Source organism: Pelodiscus sinensis, chromosome 21 (assembly GCF_052426305.1).
Source record: "Pelodiscus sinensis isolate ZL-2025 chromosome 21, ASM5242630v1, whole genome shotgun sequence".
NCBI lineage: Eukaryota > Metazoa > Chordata > Testudines > Trionychidae > Pelodiscus > Pelodiscus sinensis.
The window spans coordinates 1,115,491-1,129,256 of NC_143072.1; the positions used below are offsets into that span (position 1 = coordinate 1,115,491).

The 13,766-nt window shown below is 42.1% G+C and overlaps 1 protein-coding gene across 6 annotated transcripts in view; it reads right to left on the minus strand.

The window, feature by feature from the left end:
* Positions 1 to 13,766, minus strand: part of CUX1 (cut like homeobox 1) — a 398,058-nt gene that overhangs the window by 68,096 nt on the left and 316,196 nt on the right. For 5 of the 6 annotated variants that reach the window (XM_075904408.2, XM_089772231.1, XM_075904407.2 and 2 more), the window contains 2 exons: positions 11,188 to 11,376; positions 7,167 to 7,431 (listed from right to left, as the gene is read on the minus strand). The exons of the other annotated variant lie outside the window; for it this stretch is intronic. In XM_075904408.2, coding sequence (XP_075760523.1) covers positions 7,167 to 7,431; positions 11,188 to 11,376 — 454 coding nt within the window. The remainder of the gene's footprint in view (positions 1 to 7,166; positions 7,432 to 11,187; positions 11,377 to 13,766) is intronic. 6 annotated transcript variants of the gene reach the window in all.

Here is a 13,766-nt window from a genome sequence, read left to right on the forward strand (position 1 = left end):
GGCCCTAAAGATCTCCCATTCTCACTGGAAGCTCACTTCTGAGAGCATGAATCTGCAGACGGTGCCTGAAGAACCTAAAGATTCCTTTCTGTTCGGAGGACACAGGACTTCAGAGGGATGTATTTCTTATTTGATTACAGCGGAAACAATTTATAAACATTCCGGTTTCTACACCTAAAAATTAGCTATAACGTGCCTAAAATTAAAACCCAGAACAAGTTGGGTTTTTTTTTACAATCAGGAAACCATGATCAAAAGTCAGAATTCTGACTGAATGACAAAGAGCCTCATCTGCTGGCTGCCTTATTTTTTTTATTCATAAATTCAACTTTAGAACATTAGAAGTGCACTTCCTGTCCTGTGGCTGTTGAGGAATTAACGCACTCCACATATGGATAAAAGTCACCCAATGTTCAATTTTGTGCTTCTTACAACATGAAATATGAAAAAAGCTAGAAATGTACTGCCTGCGTCATTTATTTGAGCCTCTCATAGGGGGATTACTAATCTCCTGGATCTCACAGGCAAATGAAATGATGGGGGGGCCTGCAGCTTTGCTTAGTTAAATGTATACTGCAAGATGCCCCCTCAGTTCTGAGATAGCAAGAAGGAGCCTCAGTTAACACAGTAACAATTTAGAGAAAATTTGTGTTAAAAAAAAACCAAACAAACCCAGCACTGGTTTTAATGAACAAGGGCTGCCTATTCTTTCAAGTCACAGATGAAAAAATCCTCTTCATGTTCATGTTTGTGCCAAGTTTTCAACAGAGCCTTAAAATTCTTGCAGGAACTAATGTACACTAGGAAGAACACAGACTAGCAACTGAACACTGGTGGAATGTCTGTTTTGTGTTTGAAGCTAATGACATTATTGACTTGCTTCAGAGACAGAGTACTTCAGCAGTAATTGCTGACAATGCTTTTTTCTGGGATTATGGGGCTATCATTTCCCTTCAGAGAATAATATTCACCAGACCAGGAACCATAGGTACAAATATTAATTTGCTATTAACATTCCTTCCATGCATTTTATGTTTATTACTAAGCTTTATTTACGTCGTATAAATCTCCTTTTCCAGGCAGCGATCCAAAGCACACTGCTCCTGGGGTGCTCATTGAGTCAGGAGAAGGAAATGGATAACTTCATGTCTGCCCATCTAAGAAATATGTCATTTAAAATGCCACAGTTCCACTTAGGAAAGTGAATCTCAGCATACTCTTTGAATATTTGGCCACAAATCTGTTTAATATGGGTCTGTCTGATGGATGTACAAATCCCTGGAATTGATCCCCAGCACACTAGGTCTGGAAGCCAATCAAGCACTTCATTAGCTAGGAGATAAAGTCTGTACAATAAACAGGAACTCGTGGCAGCAACTAGGAAATTCTGGGCATAGAGTGCCTATCAGTGGAAGATGACCATTATATCAACCACACCCTTAAGGCAATCTTCAGTGTTATCAAACAATGAGGACATCCTGGAGATAGTGTTGGAGTTCATTATACATGTCTTTGCACAATTTCAAGTAATATAGACAGACATTCAAAACAGCTATGCTTCTTTGCAACTTTTATAAATTAAATTGAATGGAGCTTAATCATTTATTAGCACTGGTCTGGGATTCAACAGAAAGGGGTTTAATTCTTATCTCTGCCACATGCTCTCAAGGTGACCATGGACAAGTCACTTAACACCTTTGCCTCAGTTTCCCATGTGTGAAATGGGGTTAACACTACTCTTCCTTTTTTCCATCCCTTGTCCTACATTTTAGAATGTAAATCATTTGAGGCAGGCACCATCTTTTTACATGTATTTTTTACAGCTTCTAACAATGGTGGTGGGAGTGCGTGTCTCAATTTCAAAAAGGGCCTCTGGAAGCTTCTTTAACGCAAATACATACATAAGAATAACATATATCTCAGTGTATGTGTTGAGCCTTAAGGGCTGGGAACAAACAGAAAGGTTTAGATTTGTTTGTAAAATCTTTTCTGAATATTTATATTTTAAAGTGAAATTCTCTCTCACAACTATTTCTGTAGTGCCTCTTGCTGTAACATAAATGCCAATACACATTCTTTCCACAAAGATGGGTCTGAGGGCATATTCTAATGCAGCAACAGTTGTGGAATGTGTGTGTCATAAGCCATATACCCAAAGGATGAGCACTGCTGTATCAAGATTCCTGAGACGCAGAATCCAAGACAGCGAGACATTATGAAACAGGTATTGAATGCAAAGGAACAGTACACTACAACTTGTACAAGTTCAGACAGAAGTTGTACCAAAGTAAGAGGTATGGGAGGTATAAAATAAGTCAGTTACCTGTTTCCATAACTGGTGCTCTTTGAGATGTGTTGCTCACGTCTATTCAATATACACAGAGACAGACAGACAGTGAGTGAGTGAGTGAGTGTCACATGCACTGGTGCCAGATTTTTCCTCAGAAGTATCCATAGGGGACCAGCTCCTGTGCCTGCTGGAACAGTGCGCACATGCCACACTATATGTGGTGCAGCTGGACCCCTTCCCGCCCTCAGTTCCTTCTTGCCAGAAACTCTGGCAGAGGGGAAGAAGAGCAGGATGTTGAATGGCCATCAGCAACACAGCTTAAAAGAACAACAATTACAGAAACAGGGAACGTGTCTTTTCTTCTTCAAGTGCTTACTCATGTGTCCATTCAATATAGCTGACTCTGAGCAGCATCTGTGGAGGTGAGTAGGAGATATCCTGAAAGCAACACTGCTCTACCGAACCCAGCATTGTCTCTGGCCTGCTCCATGATGGTGTAATGGGAGGCGAACGTATGTACAGAAGACCACGTCGCAGCCTTGAGGATGGGGTTGAAAAGGAGTGTGGGCCAGGAAGGGCATCAACCCTGAATGCAGAGGCGGCCACTCCCCCTATACCTTACTTGGCATGCTCTGGCTGCAGTGCTATAAAAGGGAGCAGCTCAGCTGAGTTGGGGCTGGCAGCCAGAGGGAGAGGATGTACTAAGCCAGCTTCCTGCAAGCCCCAGTGACTACCTAAAGGCCAGGACGCAGGCACTTAGGTTGGAGACCAGACACCTCTAGAGACCACGCTGGATTCGGGAAATAAGAGGAAGTAGCCAGAATGCAGAGAGAGGTGGCGAAACAGAAACTCACCAGTGAGCTGAGACCCGGGAAGAAGCCCAGGAACGGCAATGGCTACCGGGTGGGTGAGCTGCTGTCGAGGAATCAGCATGTTGCAGTTAGGATTTCCCCACTGACTCCGTGGTGAGAGTAAGGCACTAACAGGGCCCTGGGCTGAGGTTCAGTGGAGTGGGAGTGCCTAAACCCCCCTCTGAAGGGGGATGTAAACCTTTCCCCTACCTGCTCCCTCGCAAATAGACTCTGACCATTGGGTCATGTGTCATGCAGTGACTATTGAACTATGCTGCCCTGCCTATAGGATTCCTGCAAGGGGACTAGAGGGAAGGAACAGACAGACTTTGGGGGCAGCAATAAAGGCAGCAGCTGGGGAGAAAAAGGGTGGGGATAAGTATGCTAGAGGGGAGGTGGACCACTCCACCTGGAACAATGTCATCCCCATAGCCGTGTGACACGGCGTTGAAGAGATCTGTGCTTTGGTAGAATGCGCCCTCACCAAGGAGGGTGGCTGTACCCTGGCCAATCCGTAGCACATCTTGATGCAGAAGGTAATCCACTTAGATATCCTCTGTGAGGATACTAGAAGGCCCTTCATTCGCTCAGCATAGACCACAAACAGCTGAGAGAACTTATGAAAGGGCTTCATCTGCTCGAGGTAGAAAAGCAAGTGCCCTCCTGATGTCCAAAGCATGGAGGCACCGTTCCTCACTGATCTTATGCAGTCTGGGGTAGAAGACTGGAAGGAAGGTATCCTGACTCATGTGGAAAGCAGAAACCACCTTGGGCAGCAAGGCTGGGTGGGGCCTGAGCTGCACCTTATCTTGGGAGAAGGCAGCATAAGGGGGTTCTGATGTCAACACACGGAGTTCAGACGCTCTCCTGGCAGACCTAATCGCCACTAAAGAGGCAACCTTGGCGGAAACGAACGAGATGGAGCGGGAAGCCAGTGGTTCTAAGGGAGGCCCTATCAGCCTGGCAAGGACCGAGTGACGGTCCCATTGAGGCAGAGGGGCTCAGGCAGGAGGGAAGAGCCTCTCAAGACCTTTCAAGAATCTAGCTGTTCTGTACTGATAAAACACAGAGCGGCCTTGAAACGACAGCTGAAAAGCTGAGATCGCATCCAAGTGGCACTTTTACTGAAGTGAGTGAAAGATCTTCGGCTACGTCTAGACTACATCCCTTTTTTGTAAAAGGGATGTAAATTAGACGTATCGCAATTGCTAATGAAGCGGGGATTTAAATCTCCCCCGCTTCATTAGCATAAAAATGGCTGGCGCTTTTTTTCAGCATGGAGCTTTGCCGGAGAACCCTTTCCTTGGCTACATCCCTAAAGAGGACTATTTGTTAAAAACTGCTCACACTAAGAAGGAAACTATTTACAATAGAAAGAACTAGTATCAACAATACAAAGGTTTCAGCGAAAGGCTGAGGCAAGCAGTTCTAAGTGGAGTCACTGGTGGCAAGAAGGAATGGAAGGAAACGGAGTCTGGCTGTACTCGATATAGCAGAGCATATGGACTCCACTCCAGGGTGCGCTGGAGTGGGTCACTCTGCAGACACTACAGAGGGAAAATCTTCCCGCACAGGCGCACACACACCTATACTGAATGGACACGAGCAAACGCTCGATGGACCCACAATGCAAGCTACATTTGAAAATGGGCTTTTGACTTGTTTTAAAACATGACAGGCACCACATTATTTTCTTTCAAGATTCCTTATACTTAGAAGGGGAATCTTGCTCAGTTCCATGAATTCATTTCTTGTACCAGCCAGAACATATTAATAAATAATAAAAATAATGACATTTGTAGAGCACCTTTCTACTGAGGCTCTAAAACAGGGGAGGGGAACCTAAGGCCTCTGGCTTGCCTGGATCCAGCCCCCAAGGCTCAGGGATCCTCCCCAGCATTCATTCCTTCCTGCGCTTATTCTCCAACCCCCCTTGCCACCTGCCCGCAGGGCTGGAGTGCACAAAATCTACTAGCTTGGACCCCACTAGGCTGTGGGGAATGTCCTTCTCCTCAGTCAGGGGCCACGTAAGTGAGGATTTGTGGGTTTGATTTTTTTGCTTCTCACTTGTATGCAGCCCCCAACAGATTTTTCTGTGGTTCAACAGCTTCCAACCCATAAAAGGTTCCTTCATCCCTGCTCTATCAACACTTCACAGACATGACTTAAAAAGTTCACAACACCGTTATGTTAATATTCTTATTTTTTAGATGGTGAAGCTGAGGAAGGGTGAGCAAAAAGTGGTTTGTCGGCTAGATACTTGAATGTCTGCAGGTACAGCCGCTTGCAGCTCCTGTTTGCCATTCTCAGCCAATGGGAGCTGCAGGAAGCAGTGGCCCCGTGAATGACTGCACCTGCAGATGCTCAGGTAAAAGCAGCTGGCACTCCGCCAGGGTAAACCTGGCAAATTGCATTCAGTCTCCCCCCAGACCTAGAGTGGTAAGTCCATGGCTTGGTTTTTATAGGTGTTAAGCACTCAACAAATCCCATCTTCTTCAATCAGGCCATAAATAACTTGCTTATAGTCACAAAGCCAACGAGTAGCACTGGGAACAGAACCCAAATGCCTTATGCCACGCCCTGTGTTCCAACCATAAGATGATGGAGCTGCCTCGCTTGTACATATTTTACTTTGTTTAAAGCAGCAGGACTAGTCTGAATTAAAGTGTAGCTCGGTGTGGCTAAATGTGCTGATCGATCATGACTTGTCGTACTTTCGCACAATGTGCCTAACAGAAGATCTCATGATAATGAGGAAGATAACACATGTCACCAGTGTACTCTCATTCATCTGTATAAGTGAGAACAGCACATTTTGCTGTCAGGCTGAAGGGAACATATTTACATAGGCATTACTCCAACTTGGGTATAATTGCTATAAGTGAGAAATGGAATAGACGTCTGTATTTGGAGAACTTTAAACTAAGATGCTATATTTGCAGTGCACACAAATCAAATTTGACAACATTTAAATCAGTGTGAGCATAAATGTTACCACCTATCGGTGACTCTGTTTATTATTTTCTTTTGTCTACTACCATATATTCTATTTCTTAGCTCTGTCTTTTAAAGGAGTCTTTTTTGTGTCCATAGTGGCCTTGGACGTAGCAAAGAGGAGCTTAGAGGGAGAAATATTTTTAAATACAAATTGTTTGTTTTGAACTGTCCTATGATAATCAGGGACTCTTGGTTCAGAAAGCAAGGGAATGAAGTTTGAGTGTTTTCTTTTACTTCTCACTTTTTATCTGGATTATACTGACTGATTAATGCCACTTTCTGGGAGAAAAGTGTATTAAGGTGATGAGGATTTCCAATCAGTTCCTTGCTGACAAAAACAGGATGTGTTTATCCAACTCCTTCTACTTCTCACATGCTGGTCAAGCATTAGGTCTTCAGTAGGCAGAAATTATTTAATGCAACCAACTTGTGGTTCTTTATAATGGGAACAAGAGATTAAACTAAGACTCTAATGTCACTTCATTTCAGGATGACTCTTGGCATCAAGGATTTATCATAATAGTATAATAAATTTGCAGCCACCTCAAACATCATAGTTGTCACTAGGCTGCACACCATGGTCATCTGGTCCCAAACTACAGATCTCTCTCTATACCTGGAGCTAAATGAAAATCTTAATTTTCAGCAGTGTAGGATCTATGACAACAGAACAGTTCCAATTTCATCCAACAGGGGACAGTAGCACAAAGACTATCTAGATTACAACAGGAACAATAAATATTCCAAATGACAGTGGACAATTATTTTAGTTTAAAGTCCTACTCTGACATATCAAATCAAAATGCAGGATTTCACCAAACTACTAAAGTCAATATGTGGGCATTTTTATTCCCCAGGAATTATTTTAAAACTGTTTGCACTATCATTATTACTGCCCATTCCTTGCTAGTGAGACATTCTATTCTGTGTCACTGTCCAGCACGAGTTAGGGAAGATAGAAATAACAGCCTTTTATAGAGAGACTATATTGTGCTGCCTAGAGATGCTGTGCAGGATGTGTACCGTACCTGTAATTGTGGAACCAGTTGATCACTGTGCTGGTTTTCAAGTTGAGTTGTGTAGCAAGTTCCTCAATGGTTTTTGGTGATGGGTATGGCTTTTGCTGATAGGCTCGCTTTAGAGCTTCTTTCTCTTCCGGTGCCAACACTACTCGTGGTTTCTTTAGCTGATGCTGGGGCTGTGGGCTGGCTCCCTGGCTATAGTCTATTCCAACCGAAGAGGGCTCACAAGGTTGACTGTCACTGACTGAGCTGTGCCGTCGTTTCATGTAGGCTGAAAGAGAAATACAGAACCAATGCAAAAATAAAGTCACCAAATACAAGAAATGTAGAATAAATGCAAAGATCCCATATTGCGAGGGGAAGCAGGGAGGTGTATGCAGGGAAGGAGAGAGCAGGAAATTCTGGGATAGATCAAAAAAAGACAGCAAGAGAAGGCAGAGAACAAAGGACGAACTGGCCATAAACTTTTCAAAGTTCTCCATCCCTTTGGTAAATATGAGACACAAATAATGGACATAAGATGTTAAGCGTGGTGCAGAGTTCTAAGGTAACCCAACAAACATGAGTATTTTATGAGTACCACATTTGTACATGTACATTCCTTTAGGATAGCTATGCTGTGCTGTAGCTGAAATGGTCCACGCTTCTTGGTATTTAAAGCTTCCTACTGAATTCAGGTAGAACTACGGTAGCTGGTAAAAGCTGAGGTCACAACAATGTTCCAACACAAGATGGCGCTTGGAACCTGTGGAATCCTCACAATGTGGTCTCAGCCCTACGGAACAGTTGAGAGGTTTGTTGCTTTTTCCTCCAGATCTTGTTTTAGATGAATATACTGGAGACAAGTTATAAACAATAAAAACAACCTTCTGTTCCTTCTTTCAAGCAAGATCTTTTTACAATGAGATTTGATGAGTGCTGCTGATTTGTGCAGATAGGCTCCTTCATCCCCACAGGGGTGAGTGCCATCCTGGTAAGTTCAGTGAGGTAAGAGATTTGGCTAATGATATCACTGCCTTGATTGACTTACACTGGGTGGAGGGAGATGGGATCATGCCACACCAGTTAGAGTCATGTTGAGGAGGCGTTTCCCTTGCAGAGGGGGAAAAAACGGTACTTACAGATGTACTTAATACAGTGCTGCAGTGGCCTGATCAACATATTTTAAATATTTGTTTATAAAATCTGGGACGCAACAGGCCAGATTCTTAGGTTGCTTTTATATCAGCCTGACACCAAACAAAGAGGCACTAACTTGACAATCTTTTAGAGCACAGACTCATAACAGACATCTGGAAGCTGGTGGAGTTGGTCACCTGAGCCAGCAACAGTCTTTCATTAAATGCATTCCTTTAGTATAGGCATTATCTTCAGGAATAGGATGCATAGATGATAAAAAAAATACAAAAGACTTTCATATGAACAGGAATGGGCCACTTTGAGATACAACTCAAGTTTTCTGTGTACAGATCTCAACCCCTTATAGTACCAGAGAGCTTTCATACAGCACCCCTCTCTTCCTCTGCAGAACTGCCAAGTCCAAGAGGGTATGTCTACACAGAAGGGCTAAAGCTAAATTAAGCGACACAACTTCAGCTATGTCAATTGTGCAGCTGAAGTCGAAACAGCTTAATTTGGCTTTTGGCACTGTCCACACAGCAGGAAGTCGAAGGAAGAACACTGTCCCTTCGACTTCCCTTATTCCTCGTGAAGTGAGGGTTACCATGAGTTGGAACAAGAAGTCCTCCAGCTCGACATTATTTCGAATTAAAGGCTTGTAGTGTAGATGTGTGCCATGTTATTTCGGAACCATGTCAGTTATTCTGAAGTAACATTGCTGTGTAGACGCACCCTTAGTGTCCAGCTCTGCTTTGTCATTTCACCTTCTACACTGATGGTGGCTCTAGTGGGATTTGTTATACACTGTCACAGGATGATCAAAGTGAATTTTGACATACTATTTATCTTTCCTGGGTACTTGAATTGCCTGCATTTTTTTGTCCTGACTATGATGTCTTGCCTGTTGGATTGACCAAATCCAGTTCAAATCTAGGATTTTACCATCTTTTGCTTCGCTGTTCTTGCAGACCCATGTTCCCTTGACGAGTCTCCCCAGCATGCACTCAGCTGGAAATAGCACACCAACTTCCAATAGAGCCTTTTAAAATATCATTCTTATCCTGCACGGAGCTGAATAAGCTTATTAGAAATGAAAGGATGGGGAAATATAGGGCATTAACATTTCTCCTGTTAGGCTTCAGAACTTTTCAGTGGAGAGTGCCAAGTTTGCAGCAGCATGCACAATGGGGTGGCATATGTTGTAGAAGCTAATTATTCCAAGTGAGGGAAATAGGGGGAAGGAATCTGATCTTGGTGAGTCTGAAGACCACTCTTAAAAGTTGATTTAACATAAATTAGAAATCTGCTGCACTGTTTCTACAGAACTCTCAGAGTGCAAGTTTCAAGTTGATGGGGGGAGAGGAAGATGTGCTCATCTCACCTTTACCGTAACAATTAAATTACTCCTGTGATAAAATGTGGCAGAGGAATAATTGGTAGTAATGTTTCACTGGTAACAGAAACTACTACAGTGTTCTTTCAGTGACATTACCTGAGTGGAAAGTTACATTGTTGATGTGACTCCAGAGTAGTTTAAGTGGTAGAACAAGGGGACACTTATCTGCACAAGAGAACTCTGGCGTGAATAGAGGGCTGAATTCGCTCCCCGTGCTCTGCTACCAGCATCGCACTTACATAGTTCAATAGAGCTCAGCTGAAGCCCTCAAACAATTTACAGCCTCATCTTTATTCAGGAAAAAGTTTCCTTTCCTACAGCATGTCTATTTCATGGGACTTTGAAAGTAAACCAGCTTAGAAATGAAGGCTGACAGAGTTATTTTAAATATTTTTATTTGGTTTTATTCAACATTCTATAGGATAATCTCTTAGGAATGTTAAAATTTGGTCCATCTATTTTTGCTTTATTTCTAATGCAGCAGAAGCCAACTCAGCTCCCTTTAGTTCACCGTGCTAAGTGGGAAACCTGAGAGGATTCCACTCCCAGCGGAAGACCTCATGCAATTTCTGAGAAGATATTTCATTGTGTTGTACTATGAGAAGTTAGTGTAGCAGGGATATGTTTCTCTTATTCACTTACAACAGGAGACTAACTCTTCTGTAGGCCTCTTTAATTGCAATTTTCAGAATAATTACAAAAATTCTTCATGACATATTCGTGTAATTGTGAAATCAGTCAACGGTAGTACTTCTTATACTGTATTATTGTCATCCAGGATAATTAGGTAGCACTCTGCAACTCTAGAACTGCTGCTAGAAGTCAGTGTCTAGAGCAGCTGTGTTGTAGAATCATGTGATCATACTAAAAGATTGCTATTTCTCAGCAATGGATTCAAAATAAAAAGAAAGCTCTGAAATTCACTGGACATGTTGCACAAAAAAATGTCAGATAATTTTTTAAGCCTATATAGGTAAATGTTTTTTATCTCAACAGTTAAGGGTAGCATACTTGGATCAAAACCAGAACAACATAGGATACTACAATTAAATTAATTAAATGCATCTCAGAGAATCATTTTGAATAACTTTATCTTTCCTTCTACTCATCACTAATGTTAGGCCAGCAAGATGTTCCCTCAGGAAGAACTGCTTACTCCTTCCATTCCAACATGTGTGGTCCTAGTGATGGATATCCTGAGCCAATCCCATTCTCCTGTTTTCTCATTTGGTGAGGCAACTTATCACTGATGCATTCGGGCAGCAGGAATTAATTTGATAGTGGAATCTATCAATAGCTTCCTGAGACTGGGCATTCCGGTGGTCTCCCTTCTCCCCCAAGAGATGTATGAAAAAGCACAGCCAGCAACAAGTCAAACAGAAAGAAGCTATGAAGCTCTCTCCTTACCCTTCAATAATGCTTGATCAATACGACCTATATAATACTGATGAATAATTTAAAAAGTCCCATTTGAAATTAAAAAATATGCATTAGCCAGTTGCTGCAAATTACCTTTTTTTTCCATTCGCTTCATATCCATCAATTTCTCCACATTGTTGGGATCATTTAGCCACAGCTGCATGCGGACAAAGGGCTCCCGTCCCTTCAAACTCAATTTGTGCCAGGGCTTTGGGCGAGCCAAAAGGTCTGAGACCGAACCTTGCGTTAGCCCTAGGATTGTCTCCCCAAACAAACGCTGACCTAATAAGAAAACAAAACTGAAATGTATTTATTCAGCTAAGAGGCAAAAACTAAGCTAAAAAGACAGACAAAAACAATGCAAAAGAAAGGCTAGAAGGGGACCAAGTTCTTTGAAGAATAGCAGAGCTCTGCTATATAAAATCACAGTCAATTATTCTTACTTCAGACTTGCCTGAAAATCCAACAGAAATAAAAAGAAGAATAGTTCTTCTTCCATTAAAGTTGGAAATTACTTAGTTTAGTAGTTAGGGTCTGATTCTGGCAAGTGGAGGAGCTCAACACCTTTTGGGATCAGGACCTTATCATGGACGTAATGTACAAAAGTGAAACGTAACAAGATTAAAAAAGTAATTCAAGCTTTTCACTAAGCAGTCAACTCTTGCTGGAGTTGGCTTTCTGAGGGAAGGTGCTATAACTGATTCTTTCCATCAAGATAATACAATTCAATCAGACCTCTCCAGTTCAGCAACATTCACACCAGTGCACGTGCTTTCCATTTTCTATTGTTTTTACTACTATTGTAAATATATTTTAGCAACTGCAGGGAGGTTTTACAAGAGCTTTTAAAAAAATGTAGGAAAGGTGTATTTTTGCAACTTTTATGTAGTACTTGCTCGTAGGAATTCTTTATTTAAGCTTTGCTCAAATGCTATGCTCTAGCATAGCAGAAATTTCTATGTATTTGGGAATGTACATACAGTTATTGTTCCATTTATATGTAAAATTTGCCTTTGCAGTAACTACAGAAAATGTCCACAGCACTCAAAATCTGGCTTTACAGTTAGCTTCCTAACAACCTTAACACTTTTCTTGATTAAAACTGTCCTGATATGCAATAACTTTAGGGTTGCCAGGTGCCCGGTTTTCGCCCGGACTGTTCGTTATTCGGGTCCCCTGTCCGGTGTTAAAACAAAAAACAAACAAACAAAAAACCCCCAGAAAATACCAGACATGTGAAATGTCCAGTATTTCCCATTTCCCTCAGATGGAAGCAATTTTCCCCTGCCACGTCTGGTGGGGAATGAGGAGCACAGGGCCATTTAAAGGTGCAGAATCCCCTTCTCACCCCTTTGTTTTGATTAACAACTTTGGTCTTCTCCCCTCCCCCCCTTTTTTTTCCAATAGAATTTTTCCCGATTTTGGGGGGTGGGGGGGGGAGTGTTTGGTATTTTTTGTTAAACCATCTGGCAACCCTAAATAACTTGTGTTACAAAAGAGAAACCTGCAGTCATCTGAGTCACTTGGTTTCTAATAGGATTTTATCTACTGTACATTGCAAAGGTAATCTGAAAAGCTTTTTACCTGCTAAGACTTGGCCTCTGGGTCCTGTGTCTGCCCCCCAAGAGAGTATTTTCCTTCACTTACTCTAGGTGTAAGGGAAGTTAACTTGCCGTAGTCTCAGGCCTATGTGGCCTAAGCAGATGCATGGAAGCCTACCTATGCTTCAGGCTCTAGCAGTAAAGGCACATATTTGAGCCTCTGAGCCAGGCCATCACTACCAACTACTTCCTGTCTATCCTTGCATCTGACTCTGACATAAGCAGGCCATGGCAAACATTCAGATCTCTCAAACCATGCCCTATTTCCCCCACTTGGAACATTTTTCACTGGCTCTTTTTTTTAGTTTCCCGATTTAATTGGAGAGGGAATTTGCTCGCTCCTGAGGCATCCAAATGAAGGGGCAAATGGGCAAGGGTTAAACAGAAGCTTGAGGAAGCTGCAAAAAGAGGTTTCCAGAAGAGGGAATGGTCATATGTAAATAGAGCTGGGGAGGGAGAATCCAGAATGGAGTAACATGGCTGCCACGTGCACGTTACTTTGTGTGGAGCCCAATATTGCCTACAGTTGTCTCTCTTCTTGTTTGTTACTATGGAAACAGAGAACCCTAAACTCTTATTTTACAAGTAAATAGAGGAAGAAGTGATTTAAAAATACATTCATTTTTCACCAGTTCATATACAGCTAAACCTGTATTACCTGGAATTCAGAAAGATCAGACTAAATGCCAGATTTAGTTCATATTCAATCCAGAGTGTATTTGTACCCTGGTACAGAGTGGGGATCTTTCAGAATGAAGCTCCCTCTCCAAAACTTCCAATTAGTTGAAATTTCCAGAATGAGTAATAGCACTGTAACCTATTTACAGTGGTTCCGCTTAACTTTTAAATTATCTTTGTAACTAAACAACATTCCCTTAATATTTCCAGCAATCATTAAGTATGCACATTACTAAGTATGAAAAGTTAGGGGATGCTGCAATTATCACATTAATGTTACATCGATGGAAAAAGGCAAAACTGAAATGTTTCAAAGGGCAACTTCTGTGTTTATTCTACTGCCCTAAGTACAACCATATGGGATCGAGTAACTGGTTTGAAGGACTGCCAAGC